The sequence below is a fragment of the Pelodiscus sinensis genome, chromosome 7 (assembly GCF_052426305.1).
Source record: "Pelodiscus sinensis isolate ZL-2025 chromosome 7, ASM5242630v1, whole genome shotgun sequence".
In the NCBI taxonomy this organism is placed as follows: domain Eukaryota; kingdom Metazoa; phylum Chordata; order Testudines; family Trionychidae; genus Pelodiscus; species Pelodiscus sinensis.
Genome location: NC_143058.1, coordinates 27,394,414 through 27,413,721, shown reverse-complemented (window position 1 = coordinate 27,413,721; position 19,308 = coordinate 27,394,414). Strand labels below are relative to the sequence as shown.

Here is a 19,308-nt window from a genome sequence, read left to right as displayed (position 1 = left end):
CCCCCAACCCTGCTTCCCAGCAGCCAGTCATCCCCTCCCCGCCACACACCTTCTCCCAGCCCGCCCCGTCCCACCCTGATCCCCTCCCGGCAGCCATGCTGAGGCCCGGTATTTTTTTTCCCACGGTCTAGTACTGGGCCGTGGCCCATAGTTTGGGAAACGCTGATGTAGATGACTGAACAGAACCAGACCCAGAATTGATCCATGTGGGACCCTACTTGATATGCAGTTCCAGCTTCAGAGAACCGCTCATTACTACACTCTTGAAATGATTTTTCAGTTAGTTGTGCACTCACCTTGTAGGAGCTCCATCTAGGTAGTATTTCCCTTAGTGGGTTTATGAGAGAGTCATGTGAAACCATATCAAAAGTCTTACTAAAGTCAAGATATAGCACACTTACCACTATCCATTTCCTCCATACACAAGGCTTGTTGTTCTATCTAAGACTCTATCCATTTCTGTGCGCCCGCTGAGTGATCGGGGCCAGCTCCGCCCCCGGGCACGCGGCACAGGGTCGGTGCCAGCCCCAGGTGTGCAGTACTTGGGTGGCCCTGCCCCCAGGCTCGCGGTGCATGGGCTGTGCTGGCCCTGGGCACGAGGTGCATGGGTGCTGCCAGCTCCTGGGCGTGTGGGTGGCCCCGCCCCTGGGCGCGCAGCACAGGAGCGGTGCCGGCCCCAGGAGTGCTGAGCATGGGCGGTGCCGGCACCGGGTATGTGACATATTGGTGGGCCTGCCCCCGGGCGCATGTGCAGCCATGGCCCCAGGTGCCCGGTGCATGAGAGGCCCCGCCCCCGGGCGCTCAGCAGCCCTAAAAGGTTGGGGACCACTGATCTAAGAAAACTACTGCTTGTTATCAGGGCTGTTCACCACACTGGCACTTTGAGTGTAGAAGGTGGGGGCCCACAAGAGACTTGAAAAATATCTTGCATCTAAAATGCTTCTGCTTTAAAACTCCCAAAGGTCACTGATTCCCTGATCTTGGGTGTTATGCTGCCACCACCCAAGTGCAAAACCCCTTTACTGAACTAGGGATGTGAGCGACTTAGTCCCTTGACTAGTTATTTCCCCCGCCCTTGCTGCCTGTAACAGAGGCAGCAAGGAAGGGGGTGCAGGAGTTTGTGCTGGGAGAGTTGGCTTAAAAGAGTCTGCTGTTGGCTCTTAATACATTTAAAAGGCTAAAGTGTGGCAGGAGGGACCTGGTACAAGCCGGTCCCCTACACTCATTGCTGCTCTAGGGAGTGTAGGGCACCCAGACACTGCTGCCGTACTAGGTCCCTAATAATCCCTGAGGCCGCACCACTCAAGCGACAGAGTGCCTTGGGGAAGAAGCTGGGCTTTTGGGATTAGAATGGATGTATAATCTAAATGTTGACATAATACTTGTCCTTAGAGCTCAGCCTTTCTGTGGTGAGGGCAGTCCCATGTCTCAGTAATCCTTTAGATCATGCTAACATTGAGCATTGCAGCTACTTGCTTTTTCTTCATTAGTGTTCCAGTGATCAGGAAATGGGATAGCAATATCTGGTTTGACTATTCTACTGTAATGTTGATTACGAGGCCAGGGGTGTATATTAGGAAATTAGGTTGTATAACTGTAGTGTTCCATGGCGTGAATAATCCACATCCTTGAATGACTCAAGTAAACCTATTGAACCAGGGATGTACACCGTGATAAGTCGAGTAGCAAATCTTACCTGTCCCTGGAACCAGTTAAGGAATAAGCCTAGACAGAGAGTGAACTGGAGCAGCACTGAGGCTTGTTTATTGGTACGGATTCTTAATGGTGGGGGAATACTCACACACATTGCTTTCATGTTGGTAGTTTGGAGGCAGGCTCCAGGCATGATGTAGATTACTTTTGATTTCTCAGGTGGCTGATGCTGGCCAATCTGCAATTAGCTGGAGACTGGCCATGAGGAGTTGAGAGTCCCCTGAGTCCCTTCCAATCCATGGGAGGGCTCTACTGCTTTTGATCTGGTCCCAAGTTTGGCATGCTGTTACATCTTTTCTGAGGAGAGCCGCAGCTGGCTGCCTGTCAGACCAATTATACACTTTGCAGGATTCTTCCCTATAGCCATAAAAGATCATAAATGCTGTACTGCCTTATTATTGGCAGTTGCTCACTCACACTTCCTCATGCACATGATACAGTGACAGATTACATATTCATAAGCATGAATACAATTGATTCTATAAAGCAATTTGGCTTTAAGAAAGCATCTAACACAGAGTTACTTAAACTGTTCCGCAGCACACCGGTGTGCCATGACACAGGCCGAGGTGTGCCATGGAGATATGGTGACCTTACGTCCCTTTTTTCCAGGACAGTCCTGGATTTAAAGACACCCAGCACTAGCGAAGCACAGCAGCAACTCCCCACCTCCACCCAGCACGTATGCGGCTCCCTTGGTGTTTTGCACGGGCAGCCAGGGGCCCTGCCGGTGGCATGCAGTGTCCAGAGCTCCGAGCTCCCATGCAGCACATGCCGCTGTCCAGCAAGCCCTTCCCCTCACTATGTGGCCCTTCCCTCCCACTGTGGGTCTGCCTCTACTGTGTGCTGCCAGCCCGGCCTCCTCCATCCACAGGTGGCTGCAACTGCTGCCCGAGGGGGAGGGGCGCTGGTTGGAGCCAGTGAGCTGCTCCTGGGAGCTGCCACCAGAATCCCAGCAGAGACTGGCTCCCCACAAGCACTGACTCCCTCCTTTCCCCCACGTGTAAACATGTAACTGCTGAGAAATTCAGCAGTTACACATTTACACAAATAAATGCATTTGAATTTCCCTGGCTAAAACAATTAACTGTTTAAATGCTATTGGTTAATTAGTTAACCATTTACAAGGGCATTTTCACAACATGTATCAGGATTAACAGCCTATGAAGTAGTTATGTTAAAATGGTTAACTGTTTAAACGGTAGTGATGAACTGGTTAACCATTTTAATCTAAGTTGTGACACCCACGCCTTCTATTTTTGTGAGATACCACTACTGTCCCTGCTGCGGCTGTTCTTGCCCAGTGAGGCTGGCTGCCACTGAAGTTAACTGACAAGAGCCAGTTAACCGATAAGGATACCAGTAAGCCTCATGCTTACCTGGTAACCAGTTAACATGCTTCCTGTGAAGCTAGAAACTGACCTTATTCTCTAAAAGGTCAAAATTTTCTTTGGCTTAAAAATTGGTCACTCAGACATAACTGTTAGCTTTTATAGGTTATGGGGGTTTTTCCCCAATATTTCTTGTCCCTGTCCAACTACTGCTGAAGCCTGTCTCGCTGGGAGTCATTACTTAGGACTAGGGATGTGAAAGGCTAACCTTAACAAGTGATGCTTACTGCTTCTGATTAACGAGTTCAGGCTGGAGCAGCTCCCCACCTTCCATGGACAAGGGACTGCTCCAGCACTGCAGAGCCTAATGTGGACAGGTGTGCTCCAGGCCAGCCAAAGCAGCTTCTGTGTGTGGTGGGCACACTGCAAGCAGGGGCAGCTCTGACCAGGCTGGTGTGGCTCTCTGCCCACTCTCTCCCCTTTAACCTGTTAACTGGTTAAAAAATTAAACAAGATTTTACATCCTTACTCTCAACTGTAGTTTTTTACTTTGCCTTGGGTTGAACTCAGTCTTTCATTGTAACTACGTACCTTCTGTTTCTTTACTGTGGAACTGCTTGCTGGAATCCTGGGAGGAAGCTGGTTTGCACATCAATTTTGTATCAGTGTAATGGTCAATGGTATAACTTATTTTTAAGCACATGTAGTCATGCTTGTACAGTGCCCAACATGAACAATTTATATCGGTAGAGAGGTGCTTTATGGTGGTATTGAGATATATATAAAAATATGTGAATAAGCTATAGTAATATAAATTATAGGTATGGTGATAAAACCATGTTAATACAGATACAGCAGTACATCTCGTGTGTGTAGACCAATGGTCTCCAACCTTTTTAAACACAAGATCACTTTTTCAATTTAAGTGCAATATAAGATCTACCTCAAACCACATACCCTTGCCCCATTTCCTTCCTGCCACTTCTTTGAGGTCCTGCCCCTGCTCCACCCCTTCTTAGGCCTCACCCTGCTTACTCTATCCCCCTTGCTTCCCCATCCTCACTCATTTTCACCAAGCTGGGGTAGAGGGCTAGGGTTCGGGCTCTGGTTTTGGGTCAAGGAGTCTGGAGTGTGGGAGAGGCTCTGGGTTTAGCCCAGGGTGGGGGATTGGGGTCTAGAAGGGGTTTCAGGGTTCAAGCTTCAGGAAGGAGTTTAGGTGCAGGGGGACTCACATCGGGGGCAGGAGGTTGAATGGTGGAGGAGGTTTAGGGCGGGGACAGTCAAAAACCAAAAGTAATATACTTTGCAAGCAGTAAAGATGTAACACCGACCTCGCATGTAAGTGTTGGGTCAGGAGATGAGAGTGAAGGACAGTGTGTGTTTGTGAGAACGACAGAGTGTGAGAGTGACAGAGATTTGCATTGACAAGCTCCCTCCATCCCCTGCTCTCTGTGAGGAGATAGGGTACAGAAGAGGGGGGAAGAGGGACACCCTGACAGCATCCCTCCTTTGTCCCTCCCACATCCTGCATAGTAAGCAGGAGGTTCTCAAGTGGCAGCTACAAGGCAGAGGGCAGGAGCAGCATGACAGTAGGTAGAGGGGCAACTGAAGTGCCAGCACTTGATAGCTTGCTGGCCAAATCAGTCAGGAACACCTGTCAGAGGCTCCAAGATCTACCGGTAGATCCCCATCTACTGGTTGGTGACAACTTGTGTAGACAAAGCCTTCATCTAAGATGCATGGTGCAAGATTTTCTTCCAATATTATTTTTTGTTTGTACCAGTAGTATGATGTACCTAAAACATTGCTTTATTGTCTGTGGAAAAACTTGAATACTCAAAAAATTCAATTGTTTATCAACATGTAGATGTTGCCCTTAATATTAAGTGTGCAGTATTAATATTGCAAATTGCTGGGTTTTGCCAAAGCTACAGTTGAACTAAAAGCAAATCTTTTTTTTTTTAAGATGTGAATTACTGCAATGAGTAAACGTAAGTCAAAAGAGACTAGCTCTGCAAATGAAGAATGCATCTCGCAGGTGAGTAACATTTTTATGTCATCTTTGTGAATCTAATTTATTGGCCTTGGGTAGCTGACATGGACCTATTCAAGTGTCTGACTGCAGTGACTTTCTACTCTTCTGATATAGAACAACTCAGGGAATCCTCTTACCAAGATCTGTTTCTCAAGGCCCTAGGTTAGATCCCTTTTGATGATTGATGCCTTTGTACATGCTTATGCATCATCAGCTGTGTGCATGCACAAGATTGCCTCTTGATTCACTTTTTCTTAGAGTTAGGTTCCCTGCAGGATGCCATCTGAAACTAGGGTACCACTGAGCTCTGTGACTTACCAGCCTGGGCTCCCTTTCATACTGTATGGTTGTGACAAACTGTCTTTCAGCTTGTATTTTCACCATCACCTGATCTGCCTCTCCCTCAATGCATACTTGGTCTGCCTCTCCCTCAGTGCATACTTCTGGTAACCAAATGGGATGTTTAATGTTGATTAATCAGCTAATTTAGTATTGATTAGTCAATAAGGGGGCAGGGGTCGCATGCCATCTCTGCTGAGCTTCTGCCTTTGAAATGTAGTAAGAGCCGCCTGTGGTTCTTGCTACATTTCAAATGCAGAAGTGCAGCAGTTGGGACCAGGCACGGGTAGGGACTGCTTCAGTCCCCACTGCAATTCTGCCTCCCCTGTTTGCCCTCTTCTTGCCTCCACTCCCCCCCCATGTTCTGCGAAGACATTGCTGGGGGAAGTGGCTTTTAAGTTCGCTCCTTCCAGCATTGGCTCCTGCTCTCTCCCCCCACCACACCCCTTCCCGGTTGCCTCTGATATAGAGGCATTAAAGGTGGGGGAAAATGTGAGTAGTCGATTCAACTACCTGATAAGCTTAGGCTTATCAGGTAGTCAACTATTTGACTACCCTTTTACATCCCTAGTAACCAAGCAGAGATTCTCCCCCCTCCACCCGCCCCATTCCCCAAAGCAGTCCTGTCAAATCTCACTGGTTTAGATTGAAAGAAAAACAAGTTAATTAACTACAAAAGAGAGATTTTTTTTTAAAGTGATTATAAGAGATAATAAACTGGTCAAAGCAGATTGCCTATCATGTTAATTCTGTTTATTTGCTTAGACTGGATATGAACTAGCAGATTATCACCCTAATTGATGGTACAGGCAAATTGATGCATTCTTAAGGCACAAGCTACATTAATTATCTTTACAACATGAATTGCTCAGGTCTTCATACACAGGCTAGAAATCCCTATAGCCTGGGTCCAGCATTTCTTCTCAGTTCAGTTTTCATTGCTCAGGTGTTTCAGAAATCGTCTTGTCTGGGTAGTGAAGAACACTAAATAACGTCATTCCCAGCCTTCTGTAGCTTTAGCATGTGGCAGGAACCTTTTGTTTCAAAGTTTGGTTCCTAGACAGTTTGTGGGAAAATGCAGACATCCCAAGATGAAATCCAGAGACATGTGATCTGGCCCATGACCTTGTAGAATTATAGCAGCCACTACTAACAATAAGCTAGCAAATATGCCTATAGGGACATTAAGCTTTCCAAAGTCCTTTGTCATTGTTGAGGAGCCAGAAACACTCTCTGACTTCTTCATTTTTGTACCTGGAAGGCTAGTTGCGAGTGTTACCCAGAATAGTACATTTGAATATGGATATACAATCAATATTTATAAGTTGAGATACAAAAATTATACACACATACTAGGGATGTCAACATGCAGTCAGCTACACAATTAACTGATGAGCCTGAGCTGTTTGGTTAATCCAGCAGACTATATTCATTCCCCCTGCTGCTTGCTGCCTCTGATACAGAGGCAGCAGCATAGGCGGGAGGGCAGGCAGGAGCCAATACCTCGGGGAGCTGGCTCTGTGAATTTGTGTGTCCGCACTTGCTGCATTCCAAAAAGGAGCCAGTGCTTGGTCAGAGCCAGCTTAAAAAGTGGCTCCTCACGAGCACCGTTTTCACAGAGCTGCCTTCCCCCTCCTCCTTTCCTGTGTTGCTGCCTCTCTATCAGAAGCAGCAGCATGTGTGTGGGATAGACAGGATGCCTGTACACCCTTTGTCCTCAGGAAGCTGGCTTTGGGTCCTGCCCCGAGGACCATCAAATAATCGTGTAACAGATATGATTTGGTGCGGTTGCACGATTAAGTTAAATGACATCTTGCATCCCTAATGCATACAAATAAGATAATCCTCTTCAGCCAATTGTAACTTTTCTAATGACCCCCCTCATATGACCTGTCCGGTGCTAAATGCATCATAACTATGCCATAATCATATCCTCATATTATGGGGTGCAGTGTCATATTAGTTATTTAAATCATCGATCGTTTTTTATCCCTTATAATAAAAATGCTTAGGGATGATCCTGTTCTTGGTCAGTCACATATTAAAGATAGATTATAATTAGCTCACTGGCAAGTCTGTCACACTGCATAAAGTAAGCACTCAGAATAAGTAAATAGCAAATCTTGGCCTGTTTTCAGGTTCACATGTTTGGGGGTTATTGACTGATCCTATCCTCTTCCTATGTGCAGTGTGAATGACAACTGGGACGGATTCTTCTTTCAGGGGCCAGGTGGTATAGGATAGCAGCACTCTGAAGAGGCTTCAGCTGCCTTGTATTAACTATTTGGTGATAGGAATAGGTTTCTTACATTTCTGGTATTGCTGCTTCATTTTCCCTTCAACTAAAGCTGCACTTTATTCCATGATTTAAATAAAAAAAAAAGTCACCTACTATGAATGTGTTGCCAGAACTTAATTGAAACTACAGTTAAAACTGTGTTTCACCATTGATTGTACTTACAAACCTGCTGTTGACCTACTTTTATTTTAAAATAGATGAATCAGGAATACATCTATATTCCAGCTTTCATACTTCATTATCAGAAGGACCATTATATTTAAAATGCTTATGCTGTTACACTAGCTTTGCTGACACACACAGATTTTGGCTTAAAGCACTGTCTCACAACTCTTGACTTGTAAACAGCTACATTAATTCAAAGCTGGAAAATAATCCATTTGTTTAAGAAAAAAGTCTGTTGAGATAATTCAAAGCTTTTCTGAGGAACTTGTAAACAAATGATGTTCAAACTATTTTGAGGTTTAGGTTCATGTTGGAGGACATAAAAAGTGCAGTTGGGTAAGTATAGAATCTTTCTAATTTTGTATAAAGGACAGGGGAAAACAATTACTGAATAGGGCATTTACAAGTAAGCAAGCAAAACCAGGATAATGCATTACCATATGCTGTGTTCATCTATTTGCCATAGTTACACTATTCGAAAATCTTTAGCATATTATGTAAGTTATAATGAGGTCTTGCTACTGAACTTGTCAGGGATTTACCTCCTGTATTTTGTGTGGTGTTACAGAATGTGAAAACCTGAAAGTGCAACTAACCCAGGCTCCAAGCAGTTCTGCTCTATTCCTGTCAAAAAGGGAGCTGCCAGAGCAGTTCTAGTGTCAGAGTAAATGGGAAAGAACAACTGGATGGATATTCCCCTGACCACCTCCATATACCAGCTTCCTGTCTCTCTTGTGGGATAATACCCTTCTAGTAGTAGCTAATGTTCTGTAATTCAAGTAATAGAGGGCTCAGCTGTAGTGCTGAAGACTAAGGCTTCAAAACCTATCAATGATAAAAGGTGTGTAAGGCTGTTTCTCCACCAAAATATAGAACATTATCCAAAATAAAGCTTTTAATATAGTTAGGTTGCAAAATCAAGCAGTCAAAAGTTAGGAAATATTAGATTTGAGGTTGTCTGCAATTTTAATTCTGTTCCTCTGTGGGAATGCATTATGATATAGTTTTAATGACATCGTCCCGTGCTATTTTTTCCATAGCACCTCTGTACAAAATGGGTGAACGAGGAGGTAGAATTAAGTTTCATGGGCAACTACAGGCAGTCCCCAGGTTACATCAATCCGACTTACGTTGGATCCCTAGTTACAAACGGGGGGGGGGGGCGCAGCTAGTGTGGGGTGCCTCCCCCACTGTCGCCGCCTCTGGCAGTGCAGGGGGCGCTTCCCCCCAGCAGACCATGGAGACGCGGGTCTGCTGGGAGGAACAAGACACCAGCCAAAAGGGGGCACCCCAGAGCGGAAAAATTAATTTCCTAGGGAACAGCAGGAGCAGCAGGCAGTGAGACCCATTGTGTTACAGTCCCCACCTTGGGAGCAACAGCTCTTTCCCTCTTCAGCACTAGAGCTGCAAGTATCTTGTTAGCATCACATGAAATTAACAAGTCCCTTCCAGCTTGGCAGAGGTGAAGCTGAAAAATTACCCAGTGGTGTGGGTGGGCAAGAATGAGGAGGAGCAGGACAGAAGGGAAGAGGGGATAAGCCCGAACCCCACACCCTGGCTGGAGCGGAGCAGGGTAAGCCCCGAGGGGATGGGTCTGGTTGCAAAGTGGGTGAGTGGACAATGAGGACCCACCTGTGACTAAACTCCTGTTCCCAACACAGAATTTTTCTTTAAAATTAATCCTGTGGATAAATTCACAAACACACTTCACAGGAAGGGATTTCCATTTTCTGCTCAGCAGAATACAACAACACCTTTGATTGTATCAATATTTCACTGTGCTCTCCAATGACTATTGATTACACTTAATACCCATTTTTACTGAACCATCTGTAGCAAATTCTATTTGGAACAGTAATATGCATTGAATAAACTTTTTTTAGTTATAAAAAACAAAGATTCTGACTTAAATGAATAACTGGGATCTTTCAGGTACCCCAAAAGGAAGATTTGGATATAGCATGAAACACTGAAACTTATGATCAATTTTTAATTAAAATATCAACCAAAAAAACCTTCATATCAAAACAGCATGTGTTTTTCTTAGACTAAGGAAGTTGTATGAGAATCAGGGTCTTTTCCACCTAACTCCAGCTCCTCGTCCCCCCCCAAAATATGTACCAGTTCCGACTTACATACAAATTCAACTTACGAACAAACCTACAGTCCCTATCTTGTACGTAACCCGGGGACTGCCTGTATACATTTGTCACTTCCTAACCCTGAGTGCTTCTGCTTTCATCCTGAATGACATTCTTTTAACATAAATTAAATACCAAACAGTGTATGTGCTACATTATATAATGTAGAATAAACCCTTACTCCTTAGGTCTTTGAAGAAACTTCAGCCTTAAGAATATTATTCTGTAACTGTGTAGAATAGGCTTTCCTGAATGTTCCTGTAGGACACAACACTGTCTGAGACAGGATACAGGATTAGAGGATGACCACTGGTCTGAAGGTCTAATCCAGTGTGTCAGTGAGTGCTGCATTATGTACTTCTGAGGCGAGGTGAGGAGAAAAGCAACAACAGAATATCAGGGCACCAGAGACATTTGTTTCCTCTGCTCTGACTGTGTCACTAAAGACTGTCTACCATGATTGGTTTCCCATTCTGTATCCTTAGTGACCGCTAAAGTGTACATTTGCAGTTGGTTCTGTTGCATGACATCACATGTTACTGTCACACAGAAACTAATGAATCGTCCACTAAGCCAATGAAGTTGATGAAGAATGCTAGTATATATCTATCTATTACAGGCATATTACACATTCTGTGTTAACCTTACTTTCTCAATAGGTACAAAGAATTTTTCGTGAAAGATTTTGTCACCAGTGTCCTAGTGGAAAACTATTTGGGCTTGAACTTCAGTACAAGTGAGTAATCAGCTTCATAATTTTGTAGGGGGCTCTTTACCAGTTGGACCTCAATTTAACAAACACAGAAAATTTTGATTGTGTTCAGGCTTGTTATGCCTTTGGACATTTTTCTATTTAGTGGTTTTAAAATGCTTCTTGAAGCATTCTTAACTCTTTTAGTAGATCTTAAAATTAGTTTAAACTTTGTTTTAAAAATTACAGATAGACTTGTATCCTTGTTTTTCATGTGTATAAACTTCTAAAGAAAATCACCTTCTGGACTGAATTTTTTTCATGTATTTTCTAAGCCTAAATATTTTTGGAGTTGAAAGTTTGATAACATTTCATTGTAGCGGGAAAGTTGTTTTTTTTTTTTTTTTTTTTTTTTTTTTTTTAAGTTCATGTTTATATATACACTTATTTTTCTTAATCCCCTCCAAATTGGGTTCACGGTTGACTTTTGCGATCATAAATACTCTTGAGACCTCAAAGCAACTCTAGGATCTTGGATGCCAGACTCTTAAGTCCCATGAGGTAGTCTGTCTTACGCACTCATCTTTGGGAAGCCTAATTAATGCTATCGTGTCTAAAAAACACTAAGACACTCTTGTCTGAAAATCCAGGGAGAGAAGTTAAATAGTGAGGTAACAAGAGGAAGTTTGTTCTGAAATGTAATTGGATCCCTTAGCTATTAATTTCCATATCATACAATATAATATGGTATCCCTATCTGCACTTCAAAAATAGCACTGCAATCAGGCTGGCTGCCACCTGTGCATCTCCTTGTGATCTAGAGTCCTTCTATAGGCAGCCTGTCTCATTTACCATATTGTGGTGTAGAAAAAACTCTTACATAACAAATTCTCAAAATAAACTTTCAAGTCCATCCAAAAGTTGAGAGAACTTGGTTTGTACCTTCTTCTGCCAGCTGTTCCTGCCTGGATCCTTTCCTGCTTTGCTCGGACACTCCAAGGAGTTTGTGGCAGAATCAGCAAACTCCTAGCAATCTAGTTCCTGAGTATTCTCCAATTTATTGAGGTCTCCTGCTGCTCTTTATAGGGCAGTCATCTCTCCTAGGTGTGCTTTAATTTGTAATCGGGTAGCTAGCTCCAGCCTTGAGGAGTGAGTTACCCTGTTACCAGAGCTAATAATAAAACATTTCCTAGTATAAGGTAGGACTTTTAACTCCCTTTCTTTTCTCTCTTCTTCCCTATTGCCAGTTTAAGAAAATTGGTGTTCTTACTATAATGCACATTGTCAGGGCTCGACAGTCTATTGAATCTACTCGCCTGTGGTGAGTAGATTTCAGTCCGGTGCCCCGTTTACCGGCAGTGCGCTCATGCGCAGTGCGGGGCTGGTGGGCGGCTTTCGCCGCGGATCGTCAAGCCCTGCATATTGTAGTAATAGACTTTTAAAAAATGAATAAAACAAATGTTAATTTCATGGAAATTAAATTTTTGGGGGGGAAATAAATGAGAGGGAATCTGATTTGTTACAAAAAAAAATCTCGTGGACCCCTACCATATGCTTTTTGGGCCTTGGAAAAATTTTCCTATTGCAAGTGATGACTTCCCATAGCAACGAAGGTGGCATTGACACTGTGAAGAGGCAACATGATGACCAACAGGAAATCAGCAGGACAGTTTTCATTCCTCTGTAATGGCATAGAACTTCAAAAACCCTTGTAGCTACTAGAATCACTCTAGTCATTTCAGTGTTTTACAGTAACAGTGCATTGAGTCTTTTACATTATCTTAACACAGTGTTTCCCAAATGGCGCTCTGCGGAACCCTGGGGTTCCGCGAAGTGAAAGTAAGGGTTCTGCAAGAACCAGATCGCTCCCTAACCCTTAAAGAGACAGAGAGGAGCCTGGCGTGCAAAGACGCTGGCTCCTTCTATGGTTCCCCACCGGACTTTCAGACACCTCCCCTCCCCTGTTGCTGCTCTGCCTTTATAAAGGGATCTAGTAGCAGCAACAGCTGCTGGTCCCACTTCTATTGATCAGCACAAGATTCCTCTCCCCCGTCCCCCGCTGCCGCTCTGCATTTACAAAGGGATCTAGTAGCAGCTGTAAAAGTTGGAAAAAACATGTTGATGTGTGCGGTGATGGCGCCAAAGCAATGGTAGGAACAGTGACTGGCGCTGTAATATGAATAAAGAATGTAGCACCAAACTGCACCAGCAGTTACTGCATTCTCCACAGACACGCTTTAGTAGTTAAGAATATTTCTCCCTCTCTTAAAAATGTGTTGGACGAAGCAGTACAGATTATTAATTATATAAAAACTCGACCATTACAATCAAGACTGTTCAAAATTATGTGTGAAGATATGGATAGTCAGCACACAGCCCTGCTTCTACCTACAGAAGTCAGGTGGCTATCGCAAGGCAAAATGCTGGTTAGATTATTTGAGTTGCATCATGAGCTCTCTGCATATTTGATGGATCACAGATTCCAACTGTCTGATCTTTTAATAAACTTTTTGTGGTTATCGAGAGTTGCGTATCTTGCAGACATCTTTACAAAACTAAATGAAGTAAATCTGTCGCTACAAGGAAAGAAAGTAAATATTTTTAATGCGAAAGATAAAATTTTGTCACTTGTCATGGAAGCTGCAGTTTTGGATCTTGTCTGTAGGACAAAAATAATTTGGATTGTTTACCAACTCTGAATGATTTTCTTGAAGAAAATGAATGCAAACTTGATGAAGATAATTGCAGTGACATTAGAGATCATCTCCGCGATTTATACACAGACATCATTAAGTATTTTCCAACCATAAATGACAACAATAACTGGATTCGAAATCCATTAGTTTAACAGAAAAGCCACTCAGTTTTTCCACACAAGACTATGAAAACCTAATCAAAATCGCTTCAGATGGCCAATTAATACAAAATTTAAAGAAGTTTCTCTGATTGCATTTTGGGGCAACTTATGTCAAAATCAAGAATATTCATCTTTGTCAAGACATGCAATTTGTCAGTTGTTGCCCTTCGCCAGCACAAACTTGTATGAAACTGGGTTCTCGAACTATGCAGCAACAAAAATGAAATACAGAAATCACCTGAATGCTGTGCCAGATATGCAAATCCAACTTTCTAGTATTAAATCAAATATAAAAAAAATTTGCCAAGAAAAGAAGAAAATCCACTCTTCTCATTGAAAACTGCCAATATAATTCATATTATTTTTTAGCTTTATTTTTGTACACATTTAATGAGAGTTTTGTTTTACAATATGTTGAATTAAAATGAATGATGATATCATGACCGTATTTAGCATCGTATTACTACTAATTGTGGTGTACTTGTATTTGTTCCGTGGCCAAATACAATGGGAAACACTGTCTTAACATGCAGTAAAGATATCCTAAAAGAGAAGTAGCTTTGCCTTAGCAAAGGACTTGTAGAACTGACGCCTTAGCAGTTCAGTAATTGTTTAAATTTCTACTTTGAGGAGTATTTTTGGCTGCACTTTAAGTAACATTCCATAGCTTTAAATTGGTATTAAATTTGAGTGACAAATAAATAAATAACCCCTGTGAAGACTCCATTGTCCCATATTTGTTCCAGAATAATGTGAACTAATTTTACTTTGTGTTCAGTGACTTGTTTCTACTTAAATTATAACATTCTATTCTAAATTGATTCACTTAAACTTTGAGCACTATTGTAGCCATTTTTAATTTTTATAATTACATTGTTGTAAACTTAAGTTCTGTCAAAGTTTTCCTGTGCTTTAGCTTAGACAACCTGAAATTCTGTGAATGCATCAGAAGCTTAGTATGGATAATCAAATGGGTAGAGCCACCTGTTCTAATGGTCTCTTAGTTGGCACATTTGAAGCATTTTTTCTTCTCCTTTCTCTTTGTAACGCTATTTGTTTCAGTCAACCTTTCAGTTGCTGTTTAAAGTCTTGCTACTAAATGAGACTAGTGCTTTTCCTATTTGAAGGAACGCGTTAAGAACTCAGTGTTCTCTGCTTATGGCATACTGCTTATATGTCATGTTTAGAAGACTGGTGAAAACTAGTGATACTTTTATAACATATATATTTTTTAAATGTTTATGAAATCTGAATCTAGCCATCCTTCTTACTTGAATTGCACTAAATTTTGCAGCAAATGGTTGTTACTGTGATTGGAATTAACTATCCATCCTGTGGTTAGGCTTCTTCTTGTGTTCTTTCCTGGATTATCTTCTACAGCTATAGCAAATACTCCTCTTGTTGAAGTTTTAACCTGTTGTCATTTTTGTTACTATTATAGACACCTGCTGGAGCTGCTGAAACGAACTACTATCCATGGAGAAAGTAATTCTGCACTCATTATTGGACCTCGGGGATCAGGAAAGACTATGGTAAAAGCTCCTAATCCTAGTTGGTGTCGGGTTGAATTGGACCCTGGTGTAAATGGGTGCAACTCCATTACTGTCCCTGGAGTTGCACCAACAGAATTTGACTGTTGGTCACTTCCTGTCTTTGTGGGGTTTTATTTTTTAAAATATCTTGTTTTATCTGTCACATCATTGGGTTTTAGTGTGAGCTGGCAGGCGACTGTTGCACACACTGTTATGTGTTTGCCACAAATTCTGTGTGAAGTGGGACTTGTGAGGTGTCAAATGAAAGTTTATGCTATGCTGATTCTATGTATACTACTCGGTATGATTTTTATATATAAAATTATGAATATGGGCTGTGTACTTGTATTTAAGTGTTCTCTGTCTGAGAGACAGCAATAGGCGTCATTCACATATTGTAAGGAATGGTTATTCAATGAATGCTAATTAGTGATGCTGCATGGACAAAGGCCCTCAAGATGTCCAATAAACACTTGAGGAATGCATCTGGGAACCTGCAGACCAGCAAGTACCTCATAGCTACTTACATGAAGTACTTGGGCACGTCATTTGATCGTGTGATCAGCTCCAATTTGGGAGTTACCAGAAGATGAATAGATTTTTTTCCCTCTGGATGGGCAAGGTTATAAAAGTATCATGAGGGTGCCTCCATCTTGCCTTCACTCTCGCCATCTCCTCCAGAAGCACCACTGGTTAGTACAGAGGGCCCAGAAGGATTTGTTGACTCATCCTACCTTAGGATGTACACCAGAGACTTTTAAGCTAGCAGTTTATTACATCTCTGCTAAAAGCCTACATGAAGAACTTGGTGATTGATGTATGTAATGTATTCTCTTTAACATCTTCCTCTCAACCCTTTTCTTTCTTTTATTAATAAAACCTTTAGATTTTAGAGTCTAAAGGATCAGCGCAACGTGCTCTTTTGGGTAAGATTCGAGGTATAAGTTGTCCTGGGTCTGGGACTATAGCTGGTCCTTTGGGACTGGGAGAACCTGTTTGGAGTTGGTAAGATTGGTTTTATAACCTCTCACGTGTATTTGGTGTGTGCTGGATGTGGCACAAAGAATGCTTGTGAGACTTCTTGCTAGGATGGCAGCTGAAATGCTCTGTGTGGCTGGTTTGGTGTCTTTTATAGAGGGGAATCCCAATCTTGGTCTGTAAGTAGTTATGGTTCTGAGCAGTTCACCCTGATTTGACTCTCGGAGTGGTGCCCAGGCCCACCTGATACATTACTAGGGTTGCCAGGTGTCTGATATTGACCCGGACAGTCTGGTATTTTCGCCTCCTGTCTGGTAAAAGAAATTCAGAAAATACTGGACGCCTAAAATATTCAGTGTTTTCTGGGTTTTTTTCCCTGCCAGGAGGCAAAAGTATTGAACACCTGGCACACTCGCCAACTGAGTCTAGCCTCTAACACCTCCCGCCCCCCAACCTGCTGTTTACCTGGTTCTGTAGAGAAGCTGCGTTCTGGCTTGATTAAGAACACAAAATGGTTGCCGGCAAAAAGCCTAAAGACCAAGGGGAAGCAATCCCTGGGTCTTAGTGCTCAACTGCTCCCCTGTTCCTATCCCTATTCTGACTCCGTATGCACTGAAAGGGCCATGCTGTTTTATTAAGGTTTTATATTTTATTTATTTTTTTGCTCAACAACTTTGGTCTCCTCCTTCTCCCCCCAACAGAATTTTTTCTCCAGTGTGTTGTTTGGGGGGGGGGGGGGTTGGTATTTTTGGTTAAACCATCTGGCAACCCTATATATTACAGCCTATTTTTACGATCATTTCAGGAAGATGAATTCAGGTGGCTGTTCTAAAGAAAAACAATCTCTGTCTGTCTTTTGGAAATGATAATATTCAGACGGCTGCAGTTCAAATACAAGAATTTCATACTTCAGTGAATACTTTGTGTGCAGGTTACAATAAAGCCTGTAATAGGGTGCTGTCTCCAGCCTGTCCTTTGGTGTGCACTGGCTCTGCAAGCATCCCACCTCAGTTTCCCTCAGATATTGGGGGGGAAAAAAATCCACAAAGGCTTTCTTGTGGCAAATGATACTCTTGGTTGGGGCTGATTTAATAACAGAGTACAGAAACTCAGTGCTCCCAAAGTAAAGTCATCACGGTCACAAAAAAAATCTCTGGATTCTTCATTCCAGAGTGCCCTTTATCCTGCAGCCATTGCCGGCCCTTCCTAGGAATCTTTTCCTGTTCTTCAAGCACCCATGTCCACTTCCCTGCCCAGGACAGATCCAAAACTTTCTCTGATTCAGAGATGTCATCAAACAAATCCTCTTTGCTGTTCTCCCTTGGTATTTTGGTCACACACAGCAACTTCGATATTTGTCACCTTTTCCATGCTGATGTGTCTCTCCCTCTGTCTACCTGGACCTCTTTCTTATCCCAGAAGCCGAATTAAATCCTATAACCCCTCTTCATTATCCACATGTGGGAGGGAGGGAGGAGAGCTTGTGTCACAGCTGGGGCTGAGACCCATTTTCCTTTAAAGGTGCATCCATCCTGTGACAAAGTAGAACAATTCCAAACATGACTGAAAACTCTGAATTTTACACTGCCCTACCCATAGAATGTACCAGCCCTTAGCATTATAGGTTTCTTTCATCTTGAACTCTAGGCTCTTATTTCATCATAGAGAAGAGCAAAGGTGAATTGTGTTGCTGCTTAAGTGGTGTTTCTCTGATCTGGCTTTGAGTGGCTACATTGATGTTGACCTGCTACTCAACTGACTTTTCACTTTACAGATTGGGATTTTCTTTCCTATCAAAAAAGGTGAATTTTTGTAATTGAATGCACGTTGTGCTTTGTGAAGATTGTTTGCTTTAACTGTTTTTCACACTTGTGTGATCTTCATAGAAATGTCGGTGAAGCTCCCTGATGTCCATTTAAAATCTGTAATTCAGACTTGTTTCCATTGAAGTCATTGCAGCTCTACTTTGAGGTGTCATTTTGGATCCCACTTTAGGCACATGTGCAACATGTATGAACAGGGCTCGCCGAACCGCAGCGAACCCCACTCGCCAGCTGTGCTGTCCGGCGATCTGCTCATGCGCAGATCGCCTGAACCCGGCTCTTCCGGGTTGCAATCTACTCACCATAGGTGAGTAGATTGCATTATTTGTCTATCCCTGTGTATGAGGCTGGACATCTGTGCTTATCCATGTTCATGGGGACTGCATATACATCTTGCACTCCAATACAGTGACATAAAGGGGAAATTGGCTCTAGCTCTCCCTCTATTACCTCTTACTACCTGTGATAGCCATACAGAACCTGAATTATGTCTGGCCCACTTGGATTTAAGTCTTCAGTATTTAAATCTTGCCTTGTATGGTACTCTTTAATACCCTGATGAACATAATCTGTTTCTCTTCCACTTTGGGTATTCTCTTAACCCTAGTGATTTAATTTCGAAAGAACGCAATTGCAGTGTGGACACAGGTGAAGTTTTCTCGAAAAAAGAGCAGTTTTTTTCGAAAAAACGATGTAGTTTAGACATACCCTAAGACAGGTAGATCCCTTTTTGCACTACTCCTTCATAGATAGTCATTTCCCATTGTGTATGTTTGCAACTGATTGTTCCTCTTTCAATGGAGTACTTTGTGTTTGTCCTTGTTGAACTTGTCATCCTATTTACTTAAGACCACTTCTCCAGTTTATCAAGATAATTTTGAATTATAAGCCTATCCTCCCTCTAATGTACTTGTCCACCCCTTTCAGTTTGGTATCATCTGTAAACTTTATAAGAGTGTTCATTATGCCATTATCTGAATCATTGATGAAGATATTGAATGGAACAGGATCCAGAACTGATCCCTGTGAAACCCCACTCATTATGCACTTCCATCATGACTATAGTAGAATTCTGCTTCTAATTTTTTATGTGCATGAGCTGAATGACTTTTGCTATGTGCACTACTATGGAGGTGATGTACCACATAAGTCATGCCGTACACAATGTGTGGCTGGTGGTGGGGCCAAGGATTTGGGTTGTGGGAGAGGGTGTCAGGGCTGGGGCAGAAGATTGCAGTGTGGGGTGATAGCTTTGGCTGGGGTTGTGGGCCCTATGGTGGGGTTGGGCATGAGGTGTTTGGGGTGCTGGCTGTCTTGGGGAGAGAAGACTACTCCCAGCCCCCTCTCACCTCAGGAGTGCTTGGAACCAGGGGAAAGACACACCTGGCTGGGAGACAGAGAACG

At 42.8% G+C, this 19,308-nt stretch overlaps 1 protein-coding gene across 8 annotated transcripts in view; it reads left to right on the top strand.

Moving 5' to 3' along the window:
• ORC4 (origin recognition complex subunit 4) overlaps positions 1 to 19,308 on the top strand; it is a 77,363-nt gene that overhangs the window by 5,552 nt on the left and 52,503 nt on the right. For all 8 annotated transcript variants that reach the window (XR_012905160.2, XR_003091649.3, XM_025191041.3 and 5 more), the window contains 3 exons: positions 5,011 to 5,082; positions 10,683 to 10,759; positions 15,013 to 15,103. Coding sequence is in view for 6 of the 8 variants with exons in the window: in XM_025191041.3 (XP_025046826.3) it covers positions 5,026 to 5,082; positions 10,683 to 10,759; positions 15,013 to 15,103 (225 nt within the window). In the remaining 2 variants the exon portion in view is untranslated. Of the gene's footprint in view, positions 1 to 5,010; positions 5,083 to 10,682; positions 10,760 to 15,012; positions 15,104 to 19,308 lie in introns of those variants that run through there.